The following is a 27,468-nucleotide window of genomic DNA, read 5'->3' as shown; positions in this document are numbered from 1 at the left end:
ACCCTAGCACGCGCAGCCGCCTACAGAGTGAGGGGTCACCATCCCACCAGGCCAGAAGGCCACGAGGCTCAGAGAGGTAGAGAGGCCTCCCAGAGCCACACGGCCCGAAGCCAGTAGCAGAACCTGGGCCTGAGCCTGCATGACATAAAGCTGCCCTCTTGGCACTGGGGCAGAGGGGGGGGTCTGCAGGGTGCAGGAGATCACCTTGGAGATGGTGGCCAGCCTCTGCTCCACGCTGGCGAGCAGGCTGGTGGAAGTCTTGTCTTGTAGCTGTAGCTGGTGCCGGAGCTGCAGCAGGGCTGCCAGCTGGGAGCTGCTGGTGTTGGCGGCGGCTGTGGACAGGATGCCCCGCATGACCTCGGAGGCTGTGCAGCTCTGGAACAGATCAGCCAGGTGCTGTGGGGGTGAGGCTCACTGGGCTGGACGGAGGGCAGTCAGACTGGGTGGCACACTCCCCCGACAGCCACACCTCTCCGGGCCATGCTCTATGGTCTCTGTGCTTGCCCACTGTGGGGACTGGCGGGGAGCTCAGAGTGTGTTCACTTGAGCCCCAAGCACCTGTGGCTGGACTCTGCAGCCTCAGGCCCAGCCTCCTTCCAGCCAATGGCTGTGGCCAGGCCCATTGGCCTGCGGCTCTTCTCTCTGATGGAGCCTATTCCCATGATGACAGTCCCAGCCAGGAGGGCCCTGGGTGCTGGGGGACGCCTTCCATACTCTGAGCTGCAGACACACAGGGCAGAGCCCTACCTGAGACAGGGCCAGGAACTGGCAGGTGGCCACAGGGTCCAGGGTGCCGATGCATTCCACCATCTCTAGGCTGGCGGCAGCTGCGAGGCCCAGGAGGCCTCTGTCCAGGGCTACCTGCAGGCACTGCAGCAGCACCTCAGAGGTCTGGGCCAGGTACCTCTGGGCCAGCACCATCCTCCTCTGCAGGTAGAAAGGGCTCAGGCTCAGTGCTGTGCAGACAGAGGCCACTGGGGGGCAGCAGCAAGGCACATACCCTCAGACTCTGGCCCTTTTTGCAGTTCCCCTCGGGGGCTGCTCGGAAGGCTGGCAGGTCCCCGAGAAAGGCCTTGGCACTCTTGTTCTCTGCTTCTTGCTCTAGAGATCGGAGCCTGCTCAGCTTAGCGCCCACCTACAAAGCACACAGCAGGAGGCAGAGGGCACTGTGGATTCCTGCTTGGTCAGCAGGGGCCCCCAGGGTCACTGTAGGCCGTGGTCTGGCCTCCCACTGCCCGGAGCCTGCCTGCCCTTGTCCAAGCCTGGTTTAGTGGACTTGGGAAGGTTTTGGTCTGAGGGCCTGAGCTGATTGCCAGCTGCCACCAGGTGGGGAGGTGGCACCCAGGGAGCCCAAGCACCCTGGTCTTGGGACAGAGGCATCATGCTGGCATGGCAGCACCAAGCTGAGGTGCCCACCTGTGCTCTGGGAGCTCAGTCTGGCCAGGAAACAAACAGAAGGAAGGGAAGGGGAAGGGCAGGTCAAGGGAGAGTGGCCGGAGAACTGGGGCTGATGGGGAGCCCTGGGTGTGTGGGGCCCAGGGTCACAGTCTAGTGGGACACTGCAGACTGTCTCAGTCCCTGGGGGCCAGGTAGAGGGAAAGCCGAGGCTGTGCAGGGCCCAGGTGGCCTTGGTCTAGAGCCTGCTGCCCCACTGATGCCCGAGCGAGCAGAATGTCCACCAAACCCACCAGCACTGGGCCACACAGCCTCACCAACCCCAGGAGACTGGGATCCCCGGCACAGTTTCCAAACAACCATCAGAACCAGTGTCGATGAGGCCTGTGGCCAGCACCGTGGCCTTGAAGTCAGACAGCACGCTCAGAATCACCCCCCACGTCGGCAAGGGACCCACGGAGCTTAGAAAACAGAGGGTGAAATGGCCCAAGGGCAGACCTAGAGACTTGGCCCCAGCAGAGCTCCCAGGAAGGGTGCCTCCTGGAAGAGGAGAAGGAGGCCAGAGACAGACTCCGCTTTCCCAAGAGGCCAAACAGCCAGGAGGAGGGATCAGGTAAGGTGAGACCGGGCCTGGGGTGGAGAGGTGTGTTTCATGGGGCCTTGTGGCCCCATGTGTGGGTTGATGCATCTCTGGGGACAGCCTCTGCTGGCCAGGGTGGTTAACACCATCAGAGGATGAGACACCCACTCCGGCTCACACAGACCACGTTCAGAGGCACCTGGGTAGGTGCTCATGAACACTGGTGAGTGAAGAGCCAAAGCTCCATCAGTTCACCCTTAGGGTGCAGGACAAACAAGCTCGGGGATCACCCAGGCTCATGGTCTCCTGCCAGGATTTGCACTGGTGCTCAGCCTGGTGGACACAGCTGTGCTCTGGGCAAGAAGAGGTGTTCTACAGGAGCCAGTCAGCAGGGAAGCCCTGGCTTGTGCCCTGGGCTGCCATCCTGGAGGAGGAACCACCTCTGTGTGGGCTCTTGGGAGGGTACCTGGTGCATTCAGGGCCGTCACTGGGGTCCTCAGTGTGCAGGCTGTTCCCACCAAAGCACCAGCCCTGCCCTGGGGAGTAGACCAGCCCCCCTACCCCAGGGATCAGCCCTGCCCTGGGGAGCAGCCTCTCCCGGGCCCTGGGGGGGTTGAAGTGAAAGGTCCTCACAGCCCTTCTCGGAGGTGCCTGGGCCCACTGGCGCAATGGGCGCTGAGCTTTGGTTTGGCTCCCTGGGTGGTGCATGTGGGTAGAGGGCAGGGCCACTGGCCTGTGGCCTACACTGTAACTGTTACGGTGGCCAGAGGGGTGTGTGGGGGTGCTTCTGAAGCTCCCAGGGGCCTGTGTGTCACCAGACTGAGGTGGGGAGACACCAGGGCAGACCCTTCCATCATCTCACCCCCAGGTCTACTGCAGAGCCTGGACTGGGAAGCGGGATCACCTACCGAGAAGCCGTCTTCCCAGCAGAAGTAGGGACGAAGAGGGTCTGCCTGCATGGCCAGCAGGTGCAGGGCCCTCCCGGCCAGGCCCAGGAGCCGGGCACGGATCTCCACGCAGCCTGCGCTCAGTGGCTGCAGGCTCTCCAGCTGTGCCAGCACCGAGTGTGCCAGGGTGCGCTTCAGCATGAACCATTGCTTCAGGGGGAGGAGAGGCTTTGTCAGGGGGCCTCTCTGCGGCCATCTACCTGCCCACCACACGGCGCAGCCCACCAGCCCTTAACAGGCCCTGGGAGGTGGGGTGGGGGTCTCCAGGGCTTAGGTGTGGGAAGGCCAGACAGTGTTCTTATATAAGCTTGACTGGCAGCTCACTGGAACATCAAGTTCAATTTCAGGGCTGTCTTTGGTTCATTTGTCTTTATGTCAAATTGGTTTGATTCCTATTCCATGATATCTAAGCAAATGTAAAATGGAAGGGTTCATATTTCCTTCCAAATATCTTGCAGATTCAATTCATTTTTTGTTTTTGCTTTTGCGGTACTGGGGCTGCAACGGGGGCCTGTGCTGCTGGGCAAGCCTGTCCCCCTGAGCCACACCCCAGCCTGCCGCTGGGTCTTTTTAAGTGCAGTGTGGCCCTCCACTGTCCCTCTGCAGCCCGCTGGCCACTCAGCTGGAGCCCGGCACTATCACACCATTAGTCTCCAGACCTGGGGGACAACCCTGAGGTGGCACAGGGAGCAAGCTGGTGAGCTCCCAGCATGGGGAGGAGAGCAGCCACCTGGTCACTCGAGGGCCCACCTGGCTAAGTAGGCAAGGTGCAGGGCTGGCTGGGGTCCCCACTAGAGCCAAGGGAGCCCTAGGTGTGACTAGATGGAGGCAGCCCCTGAGGGGATGTGTGCGGGGCTGCGTGGTCACCAGGCCGCTGGGCGTGTAGTCGCTGGTGCTCTGCAGGTAGGTCTCCAGCAGCTTCTCCAGGGACCGTGGCTCCAGCTGCTCCAGCCCCTCCTCCCACATAAGCTGCAGCAGGTCCAGGGACCCCTCCGCCAGGCTGAGCTTGTGGCGGGCCAGCTTCCTCATCAGAGGGGTGTTGGTGTTCTGCAGCTGACAGAGCCAGGCGGGCGTCAGGGCACTGCGCACTTTCCGTGCACCCAAGCCCACGCTTCAACAGTGCTAAGGGACAGAACGAAGCTGTGAGCATCTCAAGTGTGACATGCACCCTCAAACCACCACCACCGAGGCCACAAAGGTGCCCTTCCATGTCCCTGGCCCTGGCCACTCCACATGCCACTGCCTCCGGAGCCTCCCTCCTAGGCAACCACTGGGGCTTTCAGTGAGCTGCCTGTGCCCCATCCAGTGTGAGGGGACCACAGGGCTTCACCCTCTGGCCCAACTTGGTGCGGCTGTTCTAGGTCTCTCCATGCTGTGGCCGCATGCTTATTACTTTCCGAGTCACTTGACCCCTCTGTGTGGGCTACTAGAACCCAGGTGCCCTGAGCACGGCACACCAGTGTTCCTCTGGATGGAGGGCATGCCTGGGGTGGGGTGCCCAAGTTTCACTCCTCTCAGGACTTCCAAGGGCCTTCCAAAGCACTCCTACAGCTCCCATTCTCACGGCCTGAGGGCTCCAGCTCCCCACACTCCTGCCACCACTGGGGTAGTCAGCTTTGAAACGCCACCATCCTCACAGGTGCAGGGGCTCTCCCCGTGATGACCTGGGTTTTCTAACCGACTGATGATGCTTGTCTTCCATGACCTTATTTATCATCTATACAGTCCCTTAGAGGAGATGTCTAAATTGTTCAAATATCTCCCTTTTTTTGTGATGCTGGGGTTTGAACCCAGGGACTTGTGCCTGAGAGGCAAGCACTTTACCATCTGAGCTATATTCCCAGCCCTATTTTCACTTGTTTTTGATTGGGCTACATGTTTTCTTAATTAGCTTTTGAAAGTTCTTCATATATTCTGGATATGCTTTGCAAATATTCCACTCCTGCCCCATCTGTGGCTTCTCTTTTCATCATTCTCTTAACAGTATCTTTTGAAGAAAAGTCCAGTTTTTCAATTTATTCTTTTATGAATCATGCTTTGGGTGTCAAATAAAAGAAATCTTCAATCAGGTGTGGCAGTGCACATTTGTAATCCTAGGAACTCAGGAGGCTGAGACAGGAGGATCACAAATTTGAGGCTGGCAACTTAGGGAAACCCTCAGCAACTTAGTGAGAACCTGTCCCAAAATTAAAAAATATATATATATGACTGGGGTTGTGATTGAGTGGTAAAGTGCATCTAGGTTCAATACCTAGTATCCCCCCCAAAAAAAGTGTGCCAAATCTGAGGCCACAGAGGTGTTTTCTGTGTTCTTCTAGATGTTTTATAACTTTAGGTCTTCTGCCTAGGACCACAAGCCATTTTGAGCTGACTTTTACATGCAGTATGAGGTAGGACTTGGACTTCCGCTTTCTGGACATATGCTTCCAGTTATTCTAGCACCATTTAAACACTGTCCTTCCTGCTGTGGACAGCTTGGGCTCCTCTGTTGGGAGCCAGTCCCTGATGTATGTGTGTGCCTGCTTCTGGGCTGCGCCAGATGGATCTGTTGGCCTGCTCTTACTCTAAAAATATACTCTCAATTCCTGTAACTCTATAACAGGACTTAAAATCAAGTAGCATTAGATGTCTAATACTGTTCTTTTCCAAAGTTGTGTTGGCTGTGTAAGGCCTTTTGCATTCCCATATGAAATTTAATTTCATTCTATTTCTATTAAAAATCCTGCAGATAATGTAGGGAGAATTGACATCCTAACAATTAACTGTTCTGATCCATGAACCATATGGTTCTTCATTCACTTAGGTCTTTTAATTTTTCTCAACAATGCTTTGTAGTTCTTACGGTACAAATTTTCATATTTGGGGGGTAAAATTTCATTTTTTAATGCTACCATAAATGATACTATTTTTGAATTTTTACTACCTGATTGATAGTTCCTAGTTCATAGAAATATACGATTGATTTTTGCATATTGTTCTTCTGTCTTATGACCTGATTAAATTCATTGGTTAGCTTTAACTTAATTTGCTTATGAGCTTTAATTTAGCTTTACTAGTAGCTTTAATGTTTAATCAGTACATTGCAAATAATTTTCTATACCATCATGTTACTGTCAAGCTTCTTCCTACCCAAGCTGGATCCTTTTACTGTCTTTTTCTTGACTTATTGCATTGGCTAGAATTTCCTAAATAATGTTGGATAAAAGTGGTACAAAGATACTTCCTTGCATTCGTCCTAATTAAAAGAAGGAAACATTCAGTCTTGTCAATAAGGATGACTTTAGCTATAGTTTGTTAATAGATACCTTTCCTTGGGTTGAGGAAATGTCCCTCTTCTGTATATGGATTTTTGTGTGTATGTGTGTTGCGGGGGCACCTTGGATTGAACTCAGGGGCACTTGACCACTGAGCCACATCCCCAGCCCAAGTTTGTATTTTATTTAGAGTCTTACTGAGCTGCTTAGTGCCTCGCTTTTCTTAAGGCTGGCTTTGAACTCGCCATCCTCCTGCCTCAGCCTCCTGAGCTGCTGGGATTACGGGCGTGCTCCACAGCGCCTGGCTTTGTCAAACAATATTCCTGCATCATATGGTTTTTATTTATTGGGTCAAAAAATATGCTGAACCACATTTTTTAAATGTAAAATTATTCCTGAGATAACCCTAACTTGGTTATGATGTATTACCTTTTTCATATGTTGTTGGATTTAATTTTCTAGATTTTTGTTTAGGATTTTTTGTACTTTTATTCATGAGAAATATCAATTTTGTTGTTGTTGTTTGCAATGTCTTTGTCCTATTTTGGAATCAGGGCAATAGTAGACTCATAGAAAAGTTGGGATATATGCCCTCTTTTTCTACTTTCTGGAAGGATCTGTGCAGAGCTGGTATTATTTTTCTTGCATATTTGGTAGAATTCATCGTAAAGTCACCTGAGCCTGGCTTCTCCTCTGTGAGAGTACTCCCAATCCAGAGTAGATTCCTGGGCACAGAGCTGTAAGTCACCTCTTTCCTCCAGGGACTTGGTGGGTCATGCTTTAAAGGAGTCTGCTCACCTGAGTTGCAAGTTCATGACATTCCCTTTCTATGCTGTCACTCTCTGTGGAGTCTGTGGCAACGTTGCCTCCTTTTTGATATTAGCTACATATGTCCTTTCTTTTTTGTCTGATCAAGTTGACTAGAAGTGTATTAACTTATTGGTCCTTCAAAGAACCAGCTTTGGCTTTGTAGGCTTCCTCTTTTCTGATTTCTAATTCACTGATTTCCACTCTGACCTTTTAATTTCTATTCTTCTACTCATTTGGGTTTAGTTTGCTCTTTACTTCTTAAGGTGGAGAGTGGACTGAGATCTGATCTTTTTTCTTTTTGCAGGTGCTTACTGCTGCAAACCCCAGGTCCCTGCCCAGGACTGCGCCAGAAACATCTTTGCAATGATGGACATTTTTTCCTTGAATTCAAACACTTTCCCTTTTGATTTCTTCTGTGGCCCATAGCTGTGTGAGTGTATGCTTTTTAATTTCCGACTATTTGGGGCTTCCCACATATATAGCTTTTGATTTTTTGAATTGAGGTAAAAAGTATCTGACATAAAATCAACCATTTTAAAGTGTAGAATCAGGGGCAACCACACGGTGCAAGCTTCAGCTCTTGTTGCTGAACATGTTCATCCCTCCCGGGAAAGGCCTTGTCCCCCAGGTCAGCCTTCACCTTCCTCACTGCACCCCCACACCCCCTAGTCTGCTTCCAGTATCTGTGGATCCATCCATTTCAATTTTAACTCCATTATGGTGCCAGTGCATGCTTTGTCTGACTTAAATCCTTCGACTTCATTAAGACTTGTTTTATGGTACAGAATACAGTCTGTGTTGAAGGTTCTTTGGGCACATGAGAGAAGGTCATCCACTGTCGTTGGGTGGGACACTTTATAAAAAGCTATCAGAGCCTATTGACTGACTGATTCAGATCCTCCACTCCTTTGCTCATTTTCTTCCTACTCATTCCACTAATAATTGAGAGGAAATTGAAAATTCTCACCATAATTGTAGATTTGTCTCTGTCTTCATTATAATTTTAAAAAATTTTAGGTTTTACTTAATCTTTTTAGAAAATCAGCCACTTTGGAAAGTAGTATGGAGATTCCTCAAAAAATTTGGAATGGAACTCGCATATGAGCCAGCTATCCTATCCCCCTCCTTGGTATTTATCCAAAAGAGTCACTATAGTGACACTACATTCTCACGTTTATTCAGTGCCGTCCACAATCACCAAGTTAGGGAACCTCAGTGCCCACCTCCATGGGCTAATAAAGTGTGGTGCATATACACAGTGGAATTCTATCAGCTAAATAGAAGGATGAAATCATGGCATTTGCTGGCAAATGGATGGAACTCAGCAGATCGGAAAAGTTGAGAGTCAAATGTGAAAGCTAGAGAAAAGGAATTTAAATAAAAGGAGGAGGAATCTCGTGAAAACAGGAGGAGGGAGAGTGGAGTAGGTGGTGGGGGTTGAGGGGGAGACAGGAGGGACAGCAGGAGGCCACTGGCCCAATGAGGCTGTGTGTGGACATGTGGACACATCACAGTGGATGCCCTTTATGCCTAACCCTAATGCACCAATTTAGGAACAATAAATAAAGGGAAGGAAGACCAGAGAGCAGAGGGGGACAGGTAGGAGGAGGGGAAGGGGAAGTGCTGGGGACCCTGGAGTAGGTCACCTTTGGTGTGTTCCTGCCAGGCACACGAGTGTCTGGAGAGCCAGGTCCTCCTGCCTAGTCTCGTGCAGGGCAGGGGAGCAGCTTCCCCGGACCCACTTATCTGACCAGTTGTGGCCACCCCACTTTTCCTGGGTCAGTGCTGGCTTGAGATACTTCCCACCCTCTCTGTCCTTGGGCCCATGTGCTTTCTGGCAGGTGTGCAGTGGTCTTGATTCCTTACATGACCTGGCCACTGCTCAGGGCCGGCCCTCTCTGCCCTCGCCCAGTACCCCAGGCTGCTGCCGCTTCTCAGGGGGCTGCAGAGAGCAGGCACTGCTTCTGCCCTGTTCCTACAATCCTCCAGGCCTCTCTGCCCAAGCTTGAGCAACTGTGCTGACCAGGCTCAGCTGCACATGCTGGGCACCTGACCACCTAGGTGCAGCACTCTCCTTCCTTGGGCTCCACCCCACAGGGTCTGGCTGCCTGCTTCTCAGCTCTCAGCTCTGTCACCTGGACTTGGGTAGCCGTCCCCACTGGGGCTTCCTGCCATGGCTGTGGCAGGCTTGGACTCTGGCTCAGGGCTGTGGTTTGCCGTGTTAATGCTCAGCGTTCTGGCAGTGCAGGCCTCATGGGTTCTGTCTGTGTCATGAGAGTGTGAACCTGGTCATGGCTGCTCCTCACACAGAAGCATAGGGGAGTGAGCATGCAGATGGCCGGCGGTGCTCACAGAGCCCGGCCACTCACCTCTTGAAGGGCCAGCAAACCTCGGATCCTATGAAACAGCTCTTCCTCTGCAGCCACGGCTTTCCGGATCAGGTCGTGCGCTTCCAAGTAATGTGTGACTTTTTGTTCTCTGTCTGTCTCATTTTGGGCACAAAACCTTTACAAGACATGAAGGTGGAATTAGGAACAGACAGGTTAAACGTGCAGCTCTGGTACCAACGAGTGTGGAGTGCTCCATCTCTGCATGCCTGTGCTGCTCACTGCGTCAGCACTGAGGGCACTGTAATGAGACACTTCCATGTGAAGCGTTCTCAGAATCTTTCAAAGCTAAGGTGAGCTGCTGGAATGATGTGGCCTGCGGTCTGACCCTCTGCCTACAAACCAGGGGTCTGCCCAGGAGACGTCTGGGGAGCATCCCACAGCACCAGGAAAGGTGATCAGTTGTCCCCCACAGCACCTGCACAGCACTTGCATGGGGTGGACACGAGGGCATCCAAGGCTGGTGGAGCATCCACCCAGGCCTTGCTGGAGGAGTGGGTCCTGCCCTGGGAACGGGGTGTGAACACATTGGAGTCTGTGGAGGTGTGCATGTCTGCAGGGTGCCCCACCTGGGTGGGACAGGAGCAGGAGGAGAGCAAAGTGTGACTCCAGACAGGTGGGCCAGGGCAGGGGGAGGAGCTGCCCAGCACCCCATGGGACTGCAGGGAGAGGGACAGGGATGAATGAGGGCTCAGGAGGGAGGCAGTGGATATCCTCCATGAAGGGGCAAAGGCTGTGGCTGGGCCTGCTGTGGGCAGCAAGGCCCTGGGGTGCTCCACCACAGGTGGAATTGGGAACAAGGCCCTCACCTCTTTATCTTTGCACGCTGTAGCTTTATATTGACACAATTCTCCTCATAGCCACACTTAATAAAGTCTTCTTCAATTTTCAGCAGTTGATCATCCATCTCCTTGAACAAAACCCAGCAGTCAGGAAGTTTGCTGTGCTCTGAGTTCTGGGTGATTTGGATCTGAAGGTTCATGATCCTGCAGGGACAGAGGGGGCTCATGCATCTGCAGGGACAGAGGGGGCTCATGATCCTACAGGGTCAGAGGGGGCTCATGATCCTACAGGAACAGAGGAGGCTCATGCTCCTGCGGGGACAGAAGGAGCTCATGCTCCTGTGGGTACAGAGGGGGCTCATGCATGTGTGGGTACAGAGGGGGCTCATGCATCTGTGGGGACACAGCGGGTTCATGGCATCTGCAGGGAGAGAGGGGGCTCATGCTCCTACAGGGTCAGAGGGGGCTCATGATCCTGCGGGGATAGAGGGGGATCATGCTCCTGAGAGGACAAAGGGGGCTCATGCATGTGTGGGTACAGAGGGGGTTCATGCTTCTGAGGGGACAGAGGGGGCTCATGTATCTGCAGGGTCAGTAGGGGCTCATGATCCTGTGAGGACAGAGGGGGCTCATGATCCTGCGGGGACAGCAGGGGCTCATGCTCCTGTGGAGACAGAGGGTGCTCATGCATCTGTGGGGACAGAGGGGGCTCATGCTCCTACAGGGTCAGAGGGGGCTCATGATCCTGCAGGGATAGAGGGGGATCATGGTCCTGAGGGGACAGAGGGGGCTCATGCATGTGTGGGTACAGAGGGGGCTCATGCTTCTGAGGGGACAGAGGGGGCTCATGATCCTGCAGAGACAGAGGAGGCTTATGATCCTACACAGACAGAGGGGGCTCATTATCCTATGAAGACAGAGGGGGCTCATACTCCTGTGGAGACAGAGGGGGCTCATGCATCTGCGGGGACAAAGAGGGCTCATGCATCTGCAGGGACAGAGGGGGCTCATGTATCTGCAGGGCCAGAAGGGGCTCATGCTCCTGTGGGGACATAGTTCTGCCAGGTATTTGGCTTTGAGGTTTCTGTCTAGAATCAAAAGCCCAGGACCGTGGTGATGCTCTCTCTCTCCAGTGTCTGCACAGGGAGACTTGGTCAAACACCTTCAGCCTTTCTCACACACTGCAAGTCATGCAGTCCCATTCCTGGGTCAGACACAATGAAGTGAGACTAACAGTCCTGCTTCAGACATGATATCTATTTGGCAACTAAAAACATGTCCCTAAGTCACTTAGGAGTTAACAGAACACCATTGCCAAAGGTCTCAGACTAGACTGAAGGGACACTGCCAGTGGGACTCAGGTGCATGCACAGGACAGCTGCGGGCAGCTCCTTCTGCTGCAGTGAGCACTGCACGGAGAGCAAGCAGAAGCAGATAAAACCAAGAGCATCCACACTGCTGTGGTCCGTGAGTCAGAAGCCGCGGCTTCTCACAGAGACCCCGTAAGTGGAGCCCATGATTCTGCTCAGAGACAGAGGGAGGCTCCAGTCGCCCACCACCACTGGCTGAGCCTGAGAGAGGCTTCTGCGGCAGGGAGAAGCCCACGCCCAAGCTGGAGGGAGCACCCCTGCGTACTCTGCCCACAGCACCTCCCCAAGCCAGGCTGCGGCCCTGAGCAAGCAGAACCCAGGGACCTTGAGATCCTGGAGAGTGTAGAAAGGGATTGTGGCCCAGGCAGGAAGGTAGCCAGCGCCCTCGTGGGAGCTGGCACTCTACCTGGCCTCCAGGTCCACGGTGAAGAACTTCAGTGTGTGCACTCGGTTAGGCCTGTCTTTCTGGAGGTTGCTGAAGGCATCTATGAGCTTCTCATATAGTCGGCAAGCCTGGGGACAACCAGCCATGGTGTCGCTGTGCTGCTCAGCAGGGCCAGGGACCGAGCCGCCCCTCGCCGGGCACCAAGGCTGCTGCTGCACCCTGCATCTTCTCACCGCAGCTTCTCTCCCATTGTCTTCTGAGGACAAGACGGCGTCGGCCAGAGTCAGGGTCAAATTGTACCAAAACTCCTCACATCCGCCCAGGCACTGGGCCTTCTCGATCATCCTCTTAGCTTGTCCGTGGTTCTTCTCCTGGTTGGCCAGCTGGGCCAGGAGTAACAGGCACTGTGATTCTGCACAAGGATCATTGAGCTCCTAAGGACACAGACGTATGGAGAGAGGAGAAAGTGTGCGTGGGCTTGGGTGGCCCTGGGAACACAGGTGACCCTGGGACTTCTCTGGCAGCTGGAGATGAGGCCCCACCTTTGCCCTTGGAGTAGGACCTCTGTATGTGTTAAAACCTAGCTCAAGGGCTTGGGGACTGTCACAGCCCTGCAAAGCTGAGGACCAAATCCTGTTCCCTGAAGTGCTTTCCAGAGTGACTCCTGCCTGCCAACAGAGGTGGTCACTACCTGGCCTGGTTGCCTCCCAGCCTGGACAAGAGCCCATGCAGAGCTGCAGGTGCCTCTCCTGCAGGACTTCCTCTGCTGTGGGTTCCCCGCTGAGGATCATTGTCCTGCTGCCCTGAGGTCTGGAGCCTTCTCGTGGAGGTGCTTTGGGCCTGCTTCCCACGCATGCCCACCTCTTGCCCTAGCATCACTTAGTTTGGGTACCTGATGGATACCACGTGGCCCCCGAGGCTCAGATGTGAGTGTGGACCAGAGGGGCTCTCGGAGACGAGGTGTGTAGGGTGCTATCTGGGCAGAGAAGGCCAGCTCCCTGAGACTCCTGGGCAGCTGCTGGACCCTGCCTGACCCTCCTCTTTTCAGGTTCCTGCTTGGGGAGAGGGCTCTGAGTTTAGGCCTGGACATTCCTCAGTGTCCAGAAAGGCTCAGGCAGCTCAGAGGCCAGCCTTGCCCTCACTGCCCCGTGGGCCTGCCGACCGCCTGGTAAATGCCAGAAAGGAGGGAGATTTATGGTAAGAACAGGAGGGAGAATCCAGTGGGGACAGCACCTGGACATCAGCACCCCTTCAGCAGAGCAGGAAGGCTGCGTCCCCTGGTGCTGGGCAGCACTTTCTGAGAAGTGTGGAGTCCTGTGCAGCTTGGAGAACACAGGAGCTGCACACACCTGTCCCCTGACACCCCCACCTGTTACCTGCCTGACACCCCCACCTGTCCCCTGACACCCCCACCTGTCCCCTGACACCCCCACCTGTCCCCTGCCTGATACCCCCCACCTGTCCCCTGCCTGATATCCCCCACCTGTCCCCTGACACCCCCACTTGTCACCTGCCTGACACCCTCCACCTGTCCTCTGACACCCCCACCTGTTACCTGCCTGACACCCTCCACCTGTCCCCTGCCTGACACCCCCACCTGTCCCCTGACACCCCCACCTGTCCCCTGCCTGATACCCCCCACCTGTCCCCTGACACCCCCACCTGTCCCCTGACACCCCCACCTGTCCCCTGCCTGACACCCTCCACCTGTCCCCTGCCTGACACCCCCACCTGTCCTCTGACACCCCCCACCTGTTACCTGCCTGACACCCCCACCTGTCCCCTGACACCCCCACCTGTCCCCTGACACCCCCACCTGTCCCCTGCCTGACACCCTCCACCTGTCCCCTGCCTGACACCCCCACCTGTCCCCTGACACCCCCACCTGTCCCCTGCCTGATACCCCCCACCTGTCCCCTGACAACCCCCACTTGTCACCTGCCTGACACCCCCACCACCTGTCCCCTGCCTGATATCCCCCTGTCACCTGCCTGACACCCCACACACCTGTCCCCTGCTAGATACCCCTCACCTTTCTCTGCCTGACACCCCTACCACCTGTCCCCTGCCTGACACCCCCCACTTGTTCCCTGCCTGACACCCCCCACCTGTCCCCTGCCTGATACCCCCCACCTGTCCCCTGCCAGACACCCCCACACACCTGTCCCCTGCCTGACACCCCCACCTATCCCCTGCCAGATACCCCCTCACCTGTCCCCTGCCTGACACCCGTACCACCTGTTCCCTGCCTGACACCCCCACCTATCCCCTGCCTGACACCCCCCACCTGTCCCCTGCCTGATACCCCCTACCTGTTCCCTGCCAGACACCCCCCCACCTGTCCCCTGCCTGATACCCCCTACCTGTTCCCTGCCAGACACCCCCCCACCTGTCCCCTGCCTGACACCCCCACACACCTGTCTCCTGCCTGACACCCCCACATACCTGTCCCCTTCCTCACACCCCCACACATCTGTCCTGACACCCACACACCTGTTCCCCTGCCCGACACCCCCACAACCTTTACCCTGCCTGACATCCCCACAAGCTGTTCCCTCCTGGAACCCCACACACCTGTCCCTTCCTGACACCCCACACACCTGTTCCCCTGCCCGACACCCCCACAACCTTTACCCTGCCTGACATCCCCACAAGCTGTCCCCTCCTGACACCCCACACACCTGTCCCCTCCTGACACCCCACACATCTGTCCTAACTATATGAGATGGAACCCGAGCCTGACAAGGCTTTCTTGGTGTCATCACATCTAAGTACTCTCTTCTGGAATTCTTCAAAACAAGTGACAGGCGGCCTGCTTCTGGGGCTTCATCCCAACCTGCAGTCAGGTGGAAGGTGGGCCCACTGAGCTGCAGGGGAGTACCAGTGGGCTCCCCCAGCCTGACTTGGACGGGGCAGCTGTCTGTGGGAGCAGCACCAAGAGCACAGAAGAGACCCATTGCATCCAGAGCAGGAGGCTGCCAGGGTTGAGCCCCAAGGGCCACTTGTGGCTGCTTGGAGCAAAGCAGGGTCTCTCCACACACAGTAGAGAGGAGCACGGGGTTCCTGAGCTCGGGGAGATGAGCTGTGCAGCCCGTTGGGAGACTGATTGGAGCCCTTCCAAGGGGCCCCCTAGGGACTCCAGCAAGGCCACAGGAGCTGGGCAGCCCAGACCCTGTGAGGACACAATTAAGCAAGGCAAGACTGGACCACAACCGCCAGGGCCAAGCGGCCCTGAATGAAGTCAGCCTTCTGGAACAAAGATGCTGTCTGGCAGGAGACACCACCCAGGGCTCCCCCTGCACAGCCTGAGAAGTGAAGGAGAGTTATGTAGCCACAGAAACCCAGGGAAGAGCAAGAGGGGCAGCAGAACAAACAGGAGAGAGCAGAAACAGGGACTTTCACACACTGCCGTCAGTGCACTGAAGAAAGCTGCAGGAAGACAGGCAAGGGACAGAAAAGAGCCTTCCCCAGAGAAGGGGTCCCGTGAGGCGTGGTGTGGGTCTTCCTCCACAGAAAGACACAAAACCAGCCTCAGAGGGCACAGGCCTACGTCCCAGCCAGAAGCATCTCACCTGTGCAGGTGGAGGGAGCTGCCTCAGATGGCCACAGCTGGGGGCTCCTTACCTGGAAAGCCAGGTAAGCCTCTGACAGGAGCAGCCGTGCAGGCTGGTACAGGTTCATTTCCAGCAGAGCCTCGGCCTTGAGCAGCCACAGCTGGGGGTAGGACGTTCCATCCAGACCCCTCCCGGTCTCTCCGTTTATCTTCAGAATCTGTAAGACACCACAGTACTGAACCCCACTGACACACCCTGGCCAACGAGGCATAGAGGCCAGATGAAGCCACAGGTGCACAAAGGCCATGCTCTGTGGGGCTTCTCCAGCACCAGCCCTTGGGGCGCTCGCGGTCCCCCTGTGCTCAGAGCCCAGGTCTCTGGGCGCTGCCTGTTTCTCTGACAAGTGCTGCCACCTGGACCTCTGTCTCGTCTTACTTTCTCCCTCCAGCCCACCCAAATCCCCCACTGGCTGGGAGGCTCTGAACCCCAGGGCCCGGGCACCTTCCTCAAGTGCTGACCCTGGTTCTGAGCAGTGCCCCAGCCTGGCATTCCTCGGAACCAGGGCTCTTGACGCAAGAGCTGCTGTTTGGGAACGTGACTTTCCCTCCTGGGCAAAGCTATGGGGTGAGCCGGATGGTCTGGGGGGAGCCGGTAGTCAGACAGCGGTCCTTGAGGGGCCAGCTGGCTGCAGGGGCTTCTCAAGGATGTGCTCTGCTCCAGGGGAGTCCCTCCTCCCTGCCTGCTCTCATTTGCTGCCCGGGCCCCTGGCAGACTTGCTCCATGCTGGCCTGGGTGCACATGAACCTTGTCTTCCCTGAGGACCGGCAGGGTTCCAGGGAGGACCACATTCCATCAGGTCTCTGGGTTTCCACAGGAGTTCACGCCCTAAGCACTTAACTGAATTCTGGCTCTCTGGTGCCCTCCATAGGCAGGACAGCGGCCAGGTCACCAGCACACTGGGCTTCGCACTTGGTTACCTTGTCTTGGGCTACGAGTGGCTTCACCTCTCCTGGGTGGCTCGGAGCCTCAGGCTCAGTCAGCACTGGCAGGCTTTCTTCCAGGACGGGCTCCTTGTTATTCTCCTTTCTCAATGCGATCTCCTTCCTGCAGCTGGTGGGAGATGAACATGTAGCAGGTGAAGTGCGGTGACCACTTTCACGGCAACAGCCACTTTCATCAGTACCCCAGAGACGATCGCAACGGCCACAAGAAGCTGTAGTCCACACTTTTAAAGAGACTAAAAATGTCCCTGGGATTTGGCCACAGTCTGGCTCCCAAACTCGTGTCTTGGGCTTGTTTTCTCCACAAAACAACTACACCTCCTGATGTAGAGGTCTAATGGCAGACCCCAGTCTCTACACACCCAAAGCAGGTCTCCCGCCACCCCAGGCAGAAAGACTACGCTCCCCGGGGCTCAGCGCCCACAGGGAGCACCTGGGCGGCCTCCTGCTACTCACTACCAGCCCCCGGCATGGCATGTCCAGAGCTGTCCTTCAGAAAATGGACTAGCCTTCAAGAGCTCAGCCCAGGCTTGCCCAACCTCTCAGCCCACACAGGTCCCTTCCTTCAGGACCTTTGACACTTCCCAGTCGTCCAGGAGTCTCCTGACCACCTGCGCCTAGAGTGGGGTCCCCCACCTCTGGCATCACCGAGCGGAGCACACCTCACCCTGTTCCACAGCCCCCCCTTTGTCCTGCATGAAATCATATACAGCAGGAGCTGGCCAGTGAGCCCACCGCAGAGGGGAGGGGCTGCCCCACCTAGGGCTTCCGCAGCTGAGACCTCAAAGTCAGCAGGGGACTGTGAGATGCTGAGCCAGGACCAGCCCTGGGACACCCCCACATTTCTGGAGGCTTGGCAGCTCGCAGAGGCCAGTCAGGCCGGGACAAACGGATCATGTAGCTCGAGAATGCAAAAGTGATGTTGGACACGGACACTTGTCACCGTGGGCTGCAGAGTGAAAGGTGCGGACAGCATGATTCCCTCAAGGAAAACAGTGTGAGTTTTATATCATGGGGAAAGTGTGTTTTATGCTGATGAGGTACATCACCAGAACCATGTATCATCGCAGGAAAAGAGCGACTCCCCAGGGATGTCTGGATCCTGGTGGGTCCAGCTGTGGGACAGCTGACCTCTGCAGACCTCTAGAACCTGGAGTGACAGGGCTGGCACCCATGCTGGTGCTTTCCCAGGCCCTCCTGAGCGTCCACCTGACTTCTGCGTGCACACCCCCGGCTGTCCCGGTAGGTGCTGCCCACCAGGACTTCCAGGCCATGTGACTGCCTGAAGTCCCCTGCCTGGCCTTTCTCTGTAGGGGAGCTCTGGCCCTGGCTGTACAAGCCCCCAGGAGTGAGTGCCCCACTGCATGGGAGTAGCACGCACCTTGCCTGCTCCATGTCACTGATGTACGTCTGCCCGACCACCGCCTCGTGGTGGGCAGCCGCTGCGGTCAACCTCAGGTCCCAGCACACTCGGGCAAGCCTGGGGGCAGACGGATGGGAGAAGAGACAGTTACACAGGCTGCAGTCAGTGGGGGCAGGCAGCCCTTGGGCTAAGTGAACCTTGTGATCTGGTGGATGGAGAAGATGCAGATGCTTTGATAATGTTTTCAATAATTTTTAAAGCTAAGCAAAATTACCAGGGGAAAAACTGTCAAAGCTCCGTCACTTGCTCACACATTATCTTCCCTGTGTCATTTTCCACCACTGTCACCTTCTGAAGGAAGGCCAGGCACAGAGGTGCGACAGAAAGCTGTCTCTTTAAAACACTCTCCAGTGGAAGTGACTGCAGCCTTTGGGAGAGAGGAGAGAGCGTCCAGGCCTCCACCCCATCGCCATGTCTGTCCCGTCCTCCCTCTCCTGCTCCTCGAGGGCACAGTGCCCCCCACCCCTAGTGTGCGCTTCCTTAGCATCACGTGGAAATCTCATTCCACCATTTTTACGTCAAGTGTCTTGACATGCCTAGATCACAAACCTCGGGATTCATTGTTTACACAAATACCCAGCCTTAGAATTCACATTTCAAAAGATTGTTTCTGCATTGCTTTGGGCACGTGTTCAGCCTGGCCACTTCAGTGTGGCCAGCTTCCCTGGAGGCACAGAAGGCAGATGCACCCACCGAAGGTGGTAGAGGTCTGCCAGGCTCTTGCTTTCCACCACTGCATCTGCGATGAGGACGCCCAGCTGCAGGACGGGGACGGTGAGCTCATGCAGAGACATCTTCCGCAGGGCCGTGACCAGGAGGTCCAGGTAGTACAGAGTGTACGTCTGCAGAAACACAGCGAGCACGGTCACAGGCGGGGAGCAGTGGCAGCCTCCCTCCTGGGGCCGAGCAGGGGCCTGGCACGCAGGGTCAGCAGGCCCTCCCTTCTCCTTCTGTCCTGTGCAATGACCAGTAAGCATCAGCACCCAAGAGCAGCTAGAGACCTCCCAGGGGCACACCCACTCCTGTGTTCAGCCATGAAATCCACGCTCTGCTCCCCTTCTTCCCACTGGACTCTACTGGCCCATCAAAACCAGGATTTCTTCATGAACACATACAACCACTTGAAAATCAGACCTAGGAAGTGGACAGCTGTGTTCTGTGGCTTGGAACTAAGCACTGAGTGACCTGTGTTTAAAATCTGCGTACGGGAGCTGGTGGAGCGCAGAAAGCAGCAGGCGCTGAGGTCTGGAAGAAGGTGCCCCGGGGAAGTGGCCAGGCTCACGGGCAGCTGAGGGCTGGAGGCTCCCACCTGTCCGCCCTGCGGCTTGCACAGGCCCAGGCCGGGGGCACTGCAGGTCGGGACACACAGATGGTGTGCTGTGGAGGTGGGAGGTACCTGAGGCCTCTGCGAATTCCATAAGGGGATACCTGCAGCTCCTCCACTTGTTTTCCTTTCCATGAACAGACCCCACTAGGGCGGGAGGCAAGCCCCAGGCAGAGCAGCCTGCTGCTCACGGATGGGCAACGGTTTCCTCCCAGGACCCGACCAGTCTTCTTCCCACATCCTGGGTACACAGAGCTCACCACCAGGTGGCACACGTGAAACGAGGGCACGTGAATGGCCAGCGCCTGAGGTAGGCCAGCTTGCTGCTCCCAGAGCACCTGCTTACCCACAGTGCAGACGCTACCACTACCACGTGGATTGTCTCAGGAGGGAGGACCTGGCCACAGAGCTCTGGCTATGGTGGGTGGGGCTGGAGGAAGGCACAGGCATCCCCAAGCCACTTGGCAGCCAGTACCTGTCCATTGTTGAGGACTCCCACGGGCTATGGAGACCTTCTGGAAGGCAGGAATGCCTTTCAGACACGTGGGCTCCGAGGCCCCTGTAACAGTGTTCCCAGATGTGCCAGCCGTGGACTGGAACCTCTACCATGTCCACCAGCAGGACAGAGGGCCAGCAGACCATGTCTGCTCACTGTGGCAGATGCTCTGTGGCAGAGGGGAGTGGCCACTGTGATCAGCAGTACAGATGAACCCAGAAAGAAGCCAGTCCAAAGGTGATGAGTCCATGCCTCAGTTCCTATGAAGCCCCAAGCTGGGCAGACAAAGTGGGCTGGACTGCAGCCCAGAGACAAGGTCCTCCTCCAGGACCTGGGAGACCACATGGCCAAGATGGGCTGTGAGTGTGACCAGGAGGAGGGTGTGTCCAGGACATAATCCTGGGGTCCCTAAAGAGGGACGTGACAGGGAGAGGGGCTGTGTGGCCACGGTGTGGAGCTGGGTGAGGAGGCAGGCAGGAACTTCCCCTACAGACAGGGATCTCTGTGCTTGAGGCAGCTGGTCTGTGTCTGGTGTGTGGGCACGTGTCCCCGGTGGGGTGTGGGAGGAGGGCATCCTGGTGGACGGGTGCTGTCTGGCCAGCAGGTGGACTGCCCTGGGCGAAGTCCTCACTGCCCTCACACCTGCCTACCGGCTTTTGGATCGTGGTGGGGTTCACGGTGAAGTCACTTTTGTCCTGCTTGAACACGGCCAGTAGCTCCTCAGGGCAGGAGTAGAAAGCCCACTCTTCTGCACTGGCTGGCAAGTCCTCGAGCTGCTTGTTGGGAGCCGAGGCCTGAGACTGGAAAGGAGAGAATGCGGATTTGCTTGAAAGAATGAAGTTCAAAACAGACGCCTCTATGGCCCCGCCAGGACAAGGGCAGACAGTGACCCTCTGCGTAGCCCTGGGGGTGTACACCTGCCGTCCCTGGTGCCCAGGCACACGGCGCCCTGCCTGCCCTCCGCCTCTGCAGCTTCTCTGCTGGAGCCACATCTGACTTTCCGTGCACAAGGCAGCTTCCGACCTCACTGCCCAGGGACACCAGGGACACTTGTGGCCCGCACGGCACAGGTTCTGCCTGGGCCACCCAGGCTCTGCAGCCCAGGCCGCCAGGCTGGGCATGAGCTCACACCTTCGGGCTGGCGCCTACTGAACTTCCAGCCACATGCAATGTGTCAGATCTGCTTTGACCCAGGGAGGAGCCAGTATTTTAGGATGAAATGTCCCATGTGCACCAGCGGCTTCCTAGGTGAAGCACTGCTCTTCTCACTGGTCCCCACCTCCCTGGCCTCTGGGCTGCTGTTTATTGGGCTCATCAGGGAACAGGGTTACTGTCACCCTGGGTGAAGCATGTCACTGTCTCCATTGTCCAACACAGAGGAGGTTGCAGACCCCACTGGGAGTACCAGGGAGGCTGGGAGGCTGTGGGGCCTTGCCTCTGTCTCTGGGGAGGCCATGTCTGAGAGAGAAGGCACCCTCACCTGCTTCCCATCCTTGATCTTCTCCTTCTCCTCCTTCCCCTTCTCCTTGACCTTCTCCTTCTCCTTGACCTTCTCCTTCTCCTCCTTCCCCTTCTCCTTCTCTTTGACCTTCTCCTTCTCCTCCTTCCCCTTCTCCTTGACCTTCTCCTTCTCCTCCTTCCCCTTCTCCTTCTCTTTGACCTTCTCCTTCTCCTCCTTCCCCTTCTCCTTGACCTTCTCCTTCTCCTCCTTCCCCTTCTCCTTCTCCTTCTCCTTCTCCTTCTCCTCCTTCCCCTTCTCCTTCTCCTCCTTCCCCTTCTCCTTCTCCTCCTTCCCCTTCTTCTCCTCCTTCTCCTCCTTCCCCTTCTCCTTCTCCTCCTTCCCCTTCTTCTCCTCCTTCTCCTCCTTCCCCTTCTCCTCCTTCCCCTTCTCCTCCTTCCCCTTCTTCTCCTCCTTCTCCTTCTCCTTCTCCTCCTTCCCCGTCTCCTTCTCCTTCTCCTTCTCCTTGACTTTCTCCTTCTCCTTCTCCTTCCCCTTCTCTTTTCCTTTCTCCTTCTCTTTTTTAGACAATGACATATACGAACTGGCTGCTACTAGAATTCTATTTTCTAGAAATGATTTTCCGGCTGTCAACAAAGAAACCTGTGGAAAGACAAAGTCCAGGTTGGCAGTATTAGAAGCAGGGCTGTGCCCACCCCCCTGCCCCAGGTGGAGGGGCCCTGGCTCTGAGGGTGCTGCTCTGCTAGGGTCAGGCTGGGGAGCCGCTGCAGAGCTGAGCCTCCGGGAGGGCTGGGCCCCCAACGGCTATGTGACCCAGGCCTGTGAGCACACGGGTGTCCCCCAGGGGTACTTCCCCACTGTAGGTGCAGCCGGACATCCTCACACTGAGGCTTCCTGTGGACAAATCTTGCCATCCCCCAGAATCTCCCTCCTGGTGGCCAGGCCTGGGCCAGGGCAATGGTGGCTTCCCCCAGGACACTCAATGGATAGGGGCTGCTGGGACAGAGGCACATATTCCAGATAGGACTTGGGTGGCCAGCAAGGAAGGCACAGCTGGCCCTTGAGGGGCCTTTCCCCTCCATGGGTCCTTAGTGCAGACGTGTGGTGATGGTGGCATCACTGGAGGCTGGGCTTGGAGAGCTGGGGATAGGTAGACTCCAAAGTCCTTCCTGTAGCTGAGGGGCCCCCTTGTTCCTCCACCCTGCTGGGGGCTCTAGGGTCACTTGTTCTCAGGAAACTGGCCTGTCCTGGTGGACACTGCCCACAGGTCCTGGGACAGTCACACGTGGGCAGTCCCCAAGGGCTGGAGACCAGCCAGAGCTGCCTCTGGTCCCCACAGGGAGCCGTGGAGGAGAAAGGCAGAGGTGGCCCTTCATGGCTGGGGGTGGGGTCAGAAGAAGGTTCCAGAAGACACAGCTATTGACAGGAAGACTAGGCTGCTCTGTGGGTGGCCTCAGATGGAACACTGTGGGCACAGGCTGGGCAAACAGGGCTGGGGTGGGTTTGGGGAGCAGCAGGGGCTGGCTCAGAGGGGCCCAGGGAGCACACCAGGCCAGAACAGTGCCAGCAAGGTGTCTCTCAGGGGACGGACATGGGTCACCAGAGCGGGGTCTGCCCTGTCCAGGACCTTTGGAGAGTCCCAGGAAGATTCCCAAGGAAGCAGCAAGCATGGCCGGCACTGTGGCCCAGAAACGCATGCCAAGCACCTGCCAGATGTGCCTGAGGAAGGTGTAGGCCGCGAGGCAGTCGTCCTGGTAGTGGGTGGAGCTGGGGGTCTCTATCAGCGCCCGCAGGATATGCACGCGGGCCAGCGCTTCCAGCTGCTTCACATTCCATGGCTGCTCCCAGGAGACCGGCTCCTCCTGGGTCGCAGCGTCTTCTGCTGGGGTCTGAATGGAGGTGCACTCCCCTGCAAACAAGGTGCCTGGGCTGAGTGCACCTCCAGACATGGGGTGCTGTGGGCCAGGGGCCGCCCCTCTCCTGCCTCCTACTCGCTGGCTCCTGCCCAGCAACCTGCCCAGCAACCTGCCCTCCACCAGGCCTTCAGGTGGCGCCCCCCTGTGGAGGCTCATCAGAGCCGACTGCTCCCCAGTGTCCTGACCCTCTCACGGGCCTGGAGACGCAGGAGACTCCTGACTCCCGTGCCTGGCTGGTGTCCTGCAGCCCTGGGGTCTGCTGTCAGGCTAGCCGAGGCAGGGCCATATGCCAGCTGCAGAGGTTTCTCTGGCTGGTGGGTGGGGGTCTGGGGCCCTGGCTTGTGCAAGTCGCAGGCAGCAGAAGGTGTCTAAAACCCGGCCTGAGCCAGCCAACCCCATGCCTGCTGCCTGGGACACAGCCTGGGGCCAAGCTGCCCTGGGCCTGGGGCTGCTCTTGCTGAAAGACACTCCCTCTGTCGAGGCTGAGGCCTGCCACCCTTCACCTCTCCCTGTAGCAGCGCTGTGCATCTCAGCTCACTGGGGAAGCATCCCTGGGCTGGACTCAGGGCTCCTTCAGGTAGCCACAGTTGCGGCTTTCCTTGCGGTCCTGACCGCTTCCCTCATGGCCTGGGGTCTCTGAGAAGAACTGCCCATTCTGACAGCAGGCTCAGGCCTGTGGCCACTAGGCCAGTGGCCCTGACCAGGCCAGCACCAGGGAGACTGTAGGCTGCACCTGTGTCCCTGCACATGTGTCTAGGGCCTCATCTCTCCTTCTGCTTAGGTTGGGTCATGGCAGGCCTGCAAGGTGACCTGGGACTCCTCATAGGGAACTGTTCCCTAGTGTCCTTGGGTTGGTGCCCGGACAGTGGGGTTTATGAACAAGGCTCCCCGTGTCTCCCAGCAAACCTTCCCTCACCCAAAGCCCCCCTTGGCCCCCACACGCGTCACAGACAGGGCCCTGGGAGTTAGAAGCCCGTGGGGAGGAACCCAGAGGCCCGGCAGGAGCTGGCTGGATGGTGGGGCAGAGGAGGTGCCCTCCTGACTCGAGGAGCGGATGGCACCTCTGCCTGTCTGTGATCCCAGAGAGACAAGGCCACCTGCCCCTCCCCTGAGCATGGTCACCGGTGGTCAGGGCCCCCCTGCCCCCACAGACCATCTCCTAGCTGACCTTCACTGGGCACGGTCTTGGTGTTTACCATGAAGCCAAGTTCCCCAAGTGAGGACTGGGCACGGCTGCACCAGGACCTGGCACCCCGAGGGGAGAGCAGGGAGGCGTGGGCAGGGAGGGCGGACAGGCGTGGCGCCCTCACCTTCCAGCCCAGGCTTCCATTCAGGCTGCAGCTCCGAGTCACCCCTGGTGGGTTTCATGAGCATCAGGATCTCCACGGCCCAGCTGAGGTGGAGGAGCACGTCCTCGAGAGGAAACTGATGGAAGCAGAGCCACTGGCTGAACTCCAGGATGTAGTCCACCTTCTGCCACTCACTCTCCGGCTTCTTTGGGATGAGACAGAACAGCAGGCTAAAGGTGCGACACTGCTGGTCCAGCATGTGGGAAACTGGCAGGGAAGAACCAGCCGACGGCCTGGAACGGTCACTGTGAGGACCACCTGACACTCATTCTGCTGCGGTCACCACAGAGACCTCTTCCACTGAGACTTGTTTTGTGGCTCCAGAATGGACAGTGTGTGGCAGGAGAACGTGCACAGACTAAGGCCTGGCACAACACTGGGCCCATGACCTCTGCTCGATGGCAGCTGTGTGGCTGGCCCCACAGGGCTCAGCAGCACCCTGCCCTGAGCTCCATCTGGCGGCAGTGATCTTGCCTGCACACAGCTGCTCCCCCAGGGCTCCTTGCCCTCTGCCATGGCCCAGCCAACAGCATCACTCACATCTGCAGCTGTGCTGCCCGTGATCTGCATTCTCTGAGCACCCACCTGTGCCCATGTATTCATTCCACAAGGCCCGTGGGAGGGCAATGCCAGCCAGGCACCCAGGAGTCACCCTCACGGGTGTGGAGCGTGGACACACGGGCGCCTGGCTGGGGGGCCGGCCATCCACTGGGGTGCACAGCTCTCAGGATGGGGCAATGGGCACCAGGGACAGGCGTCATCAAGAGGGCATGAGTGAAGGCCAGGGAGCGTGTCCAAGAGAGCACTCCAAACAGGGGTGGGAGGCCTGTGCCAAGCTAAGAAAAGGCTGATTGGGCAGTAGGTGGCAGGCCTGGGCTAGGCCACAGCAAGTGACAGGAGAGCACAGAGGGCAGCTGAGAAAAAATTGGAGTGGACCAGATAGAAGGACTAGGTAGGAACAATTGCTCACATGGGGTGACAATGAATTCCATGGCCAGGGTGGAAAGTGACAGTGCATCCTGGGTGTGTGTGATGGTAGAGTAACACCACAGACCAGGGGTAGGTATGTGTGGTCCTGCAGGTGGACAATGGGGAGGGTCAGATGCCAGGGATAGGTGTGTGTGGTCTTGCAGGTGTGGGGTGGGGGAGGGTCAGATGCCAGGGGCAGGTGTGTGTGGTCTTGCAGGTGTGGGGTGGGGGAGGGTCAGATGCCAGGGGCAGGTGTGTGTGGTCTTGCAGGTGTGGGGTGGGGGAGGGTCAGATGCCAGGGGCAGGTGTGTGTGGTCCTGCAGGTGTGGGGTGGGGGAGGGTCAGATGCCAGGGGCAGGTGTGTGTGGTCCTGCAGGTGTGGGGTGGGGGAGGGTCAGATGCCAGGGGCAGGTGTGTGTGGTCCTGCAGGTGTGGGGTGGGGGAGGGTCAGATGCCAGGGGCAGGTGTGTGTGGTCTTGCAGGTGTGGGGTGGGGGAGGGTCAGATGCCAGGGGCAGGTGTGTGTGGTCTTGCAGGTGTGGGGTGGGGGAGGGTCAGATGACAGGGGCAGGTGTGTGTGGTCCTGCAGGTGTGGGGTGGGGGAGGGTCAGATGCCAGGGGCAGGTGTGTGTGGTCCTGCAGGTGTGGGGTGGGGGAGGGTCAGATGCCAGGGGCAGGTGTGTGTGGTCTTGCAGGTGTGGGGTGGGGGAGGGTCAGATGCCAGGGGCAGGTGTGTGTGGTCTTGCAGGTGTGGGGTGGGGGAGGGTCAGATGCCAGGGGCAGGTGTGTGTGGTCTTGCAGGTGTGGGGTGGGGGAGGGTCAGATGACAGGGGCAGGTGTGTGTGGTCCTGCAGGTGGAGTAAAGGCGTAGGGTGGAGCAAGGCACTTCCCAGAGTTCTGCTGCAGGAGGTCTACAGCGGCTTGGCTCAGGGCCCCCTTCAGCAGCCTCCCTTCTTGGGGCAGCTTCTACCTCTCTCTACCAAATGACGTCCAGCAGGAGAAAATACTGAGATGAGCTCCCGTGGTTCAGAGCAAGGCCAGGGCCTCCCTGCACCCCTTGTAGCAGAGCCCTGGCCTCTGCATCGGCACTCTGGGTCCTGTGATAGGCCTTGCCTAGCAAGCATAAGAATTGTATCTGGACCTGGGCATCTTCCTGACCGGTCCACCACCCGCTTGCTGAGGGATGCCCTGGACCCAGCAGTAATCCGAAGGCCTCTTGGTGGGATGTGCCTAAGGCCTAGAAACAGCCATAACACAGAAAATCCCTTTCAGATGCTTGCTGATGGTCCAGGCCTTTCAACTCACACCCGGACACCTCCAGCCCCCATGACCAGATTTCAGGTGTGTCCCTCTTGGGCCTCCCTTGGGAACCACTCGCATTGAGTCAGTGGCCAGCACCCCCCCCCCCCCCCGCCCCGTGAGTGTGTGTGGGTCCTGCAGGGACAGGTATGTGTGGTCTTGCAGGTGTAGGGTGGGGGAGGGTCAGATGCCAGTGGGGGAGAGTGGCCCACTGGATGCAGGATGCCTCTGGGGTTGGGTGGGAAGGGGGCGGGTCCTGGAGGGCTGCATACAGGTGCTGTGGCCATAGGGGCTCCAGGGTAGTGAGGCATCTCCCCTTGGGGCCTCACCAGTCCTCCCATGCTGGAAAGGGCGGCTGGAGGGCCAGCCAGACTCTCGGCAGAAGGGAGGCCTCCCGTGGTGGCTCCCTCCAAAGGCCTGGCCAGCAAGTCCCAGTTGTGGGGCTCCTCCTCGTGTGCCCAGGTGGGGCCTGGGTGGGACTGACCTGCAGTGCCTTGATTGCATTCTCGTAGCAGGTCAGCTGCCCACACACGGTCTTTGAGTTCAGGGCCAGACGGTGCCACATGTGGGCCAAGTAGTCCTCACTTTCGTCCTTGAACTTCTGAATTTCCATAGTAAAATTCTGGCCAAGTTTGGCTTTCACGATGACCATGTGTTTGAAAATCAAGCTAAAGAAGGAAGAGGGAAGTTCATGGGGAAACTCCAAACATACACGGGCACCCAGAGCTCAGTCTGCCTGTGCTCCTGTCCCAGGCAGGAGGCCAGAGGG

The 27,468-nt window shown here is 57.3% G+C and overlaps 1 protein-coding gene across 1 annotated transcript in view; it reads right to left on the bottom strand.

Annotated features, from left to right (window-relative positions):
• Nucleotides 1–27,468, bottom strand: part of Cfap46 (cilia and flagella associated protein 46) — an 82,488-nt gene that overhangs the window by 19,858 nt on the left and 35,162 nt on the right. The window contains exons 27-45 of the mRNA XM_071610803.1: nt 27,184–27,367; nt 24,394–24,577; nt 22,874–23,076; nt 21,678–21,809; nt 21,189–21,269; nt 20,359–20,508; nt 18,582–18,730; nt 17,847–17,945; nt 16,442–16,574; nt 15,535–15,681; nt 12,144–12,344; nt 11,932–12,038; nt 10,183–10,359; nt 9,356–9,491; nt 3,790–3,975; nt 2,884–3,072; nt 1,001–1,135; nt 748–927; nt 205–375 (exon numbers count right to left, since the gene is read on the bottom strand). Coding sequence (XP_071466904.1) covers nt 205–375; nt 748–927; nt 1,001–1,135; nt 2,884–3,072; nt 3,790–3,975; nt 9,356–9,491; nt 10,183–10,359; nt 11,932–12,038; nt 12,144–12,344; nt 15,535–15,681; nt 16,442–16,574; nt 17,847–17,945; nt 18,582–18,730; nt 20,359–20,508; nt 21,189–21,269; nt 21,678–21,809; nt 22,874–23,076; nt 24,394–24,577; nt 27,184–27,367 — 2,944 coding nt within the window. The remainder of the gene's footprint in view (nt 1–204; nt 376–747; nt 928–1,000; nt 1,136–2,883; nt 3,073–3,789; nt 3,976–9,355; nt 9,492–10,182; nt 10,360–11,931; nt 12,039–12,143; nt 12,345–15,534; nt 15,682–16,441; nt 16,575–17,846; nt 17,946–18,581; nt 18,731–20,358; nt 20,509–21,188; nt 21,270–21,677; nt 21,810–22,873; nt 23,077–24,393; nt 24,578–27,183; nt 27,368–27,468) is intronic.

Source organism: Marmota flaviventris, chromosome 4 (genome assembly GCF_047511675.1).
Source record: "Marmota flaviventris isolate mMarFla1 chromosome 4, mMarFla1.hap1, whole genome shotgun sequence".
Classification (NCBI taxonomy): domain Eukaryota; kingdom Metazoa; phylum Chordata; class Mammalia; order Rodentia; family Sciuridae; genus Marmota; species Marmota flaviventris.
The sequence above is the reverse complement of the archived record's forward strand: the minus strand, read 5'-3'. Positions and strand labels throughout refer to the sequence as shown.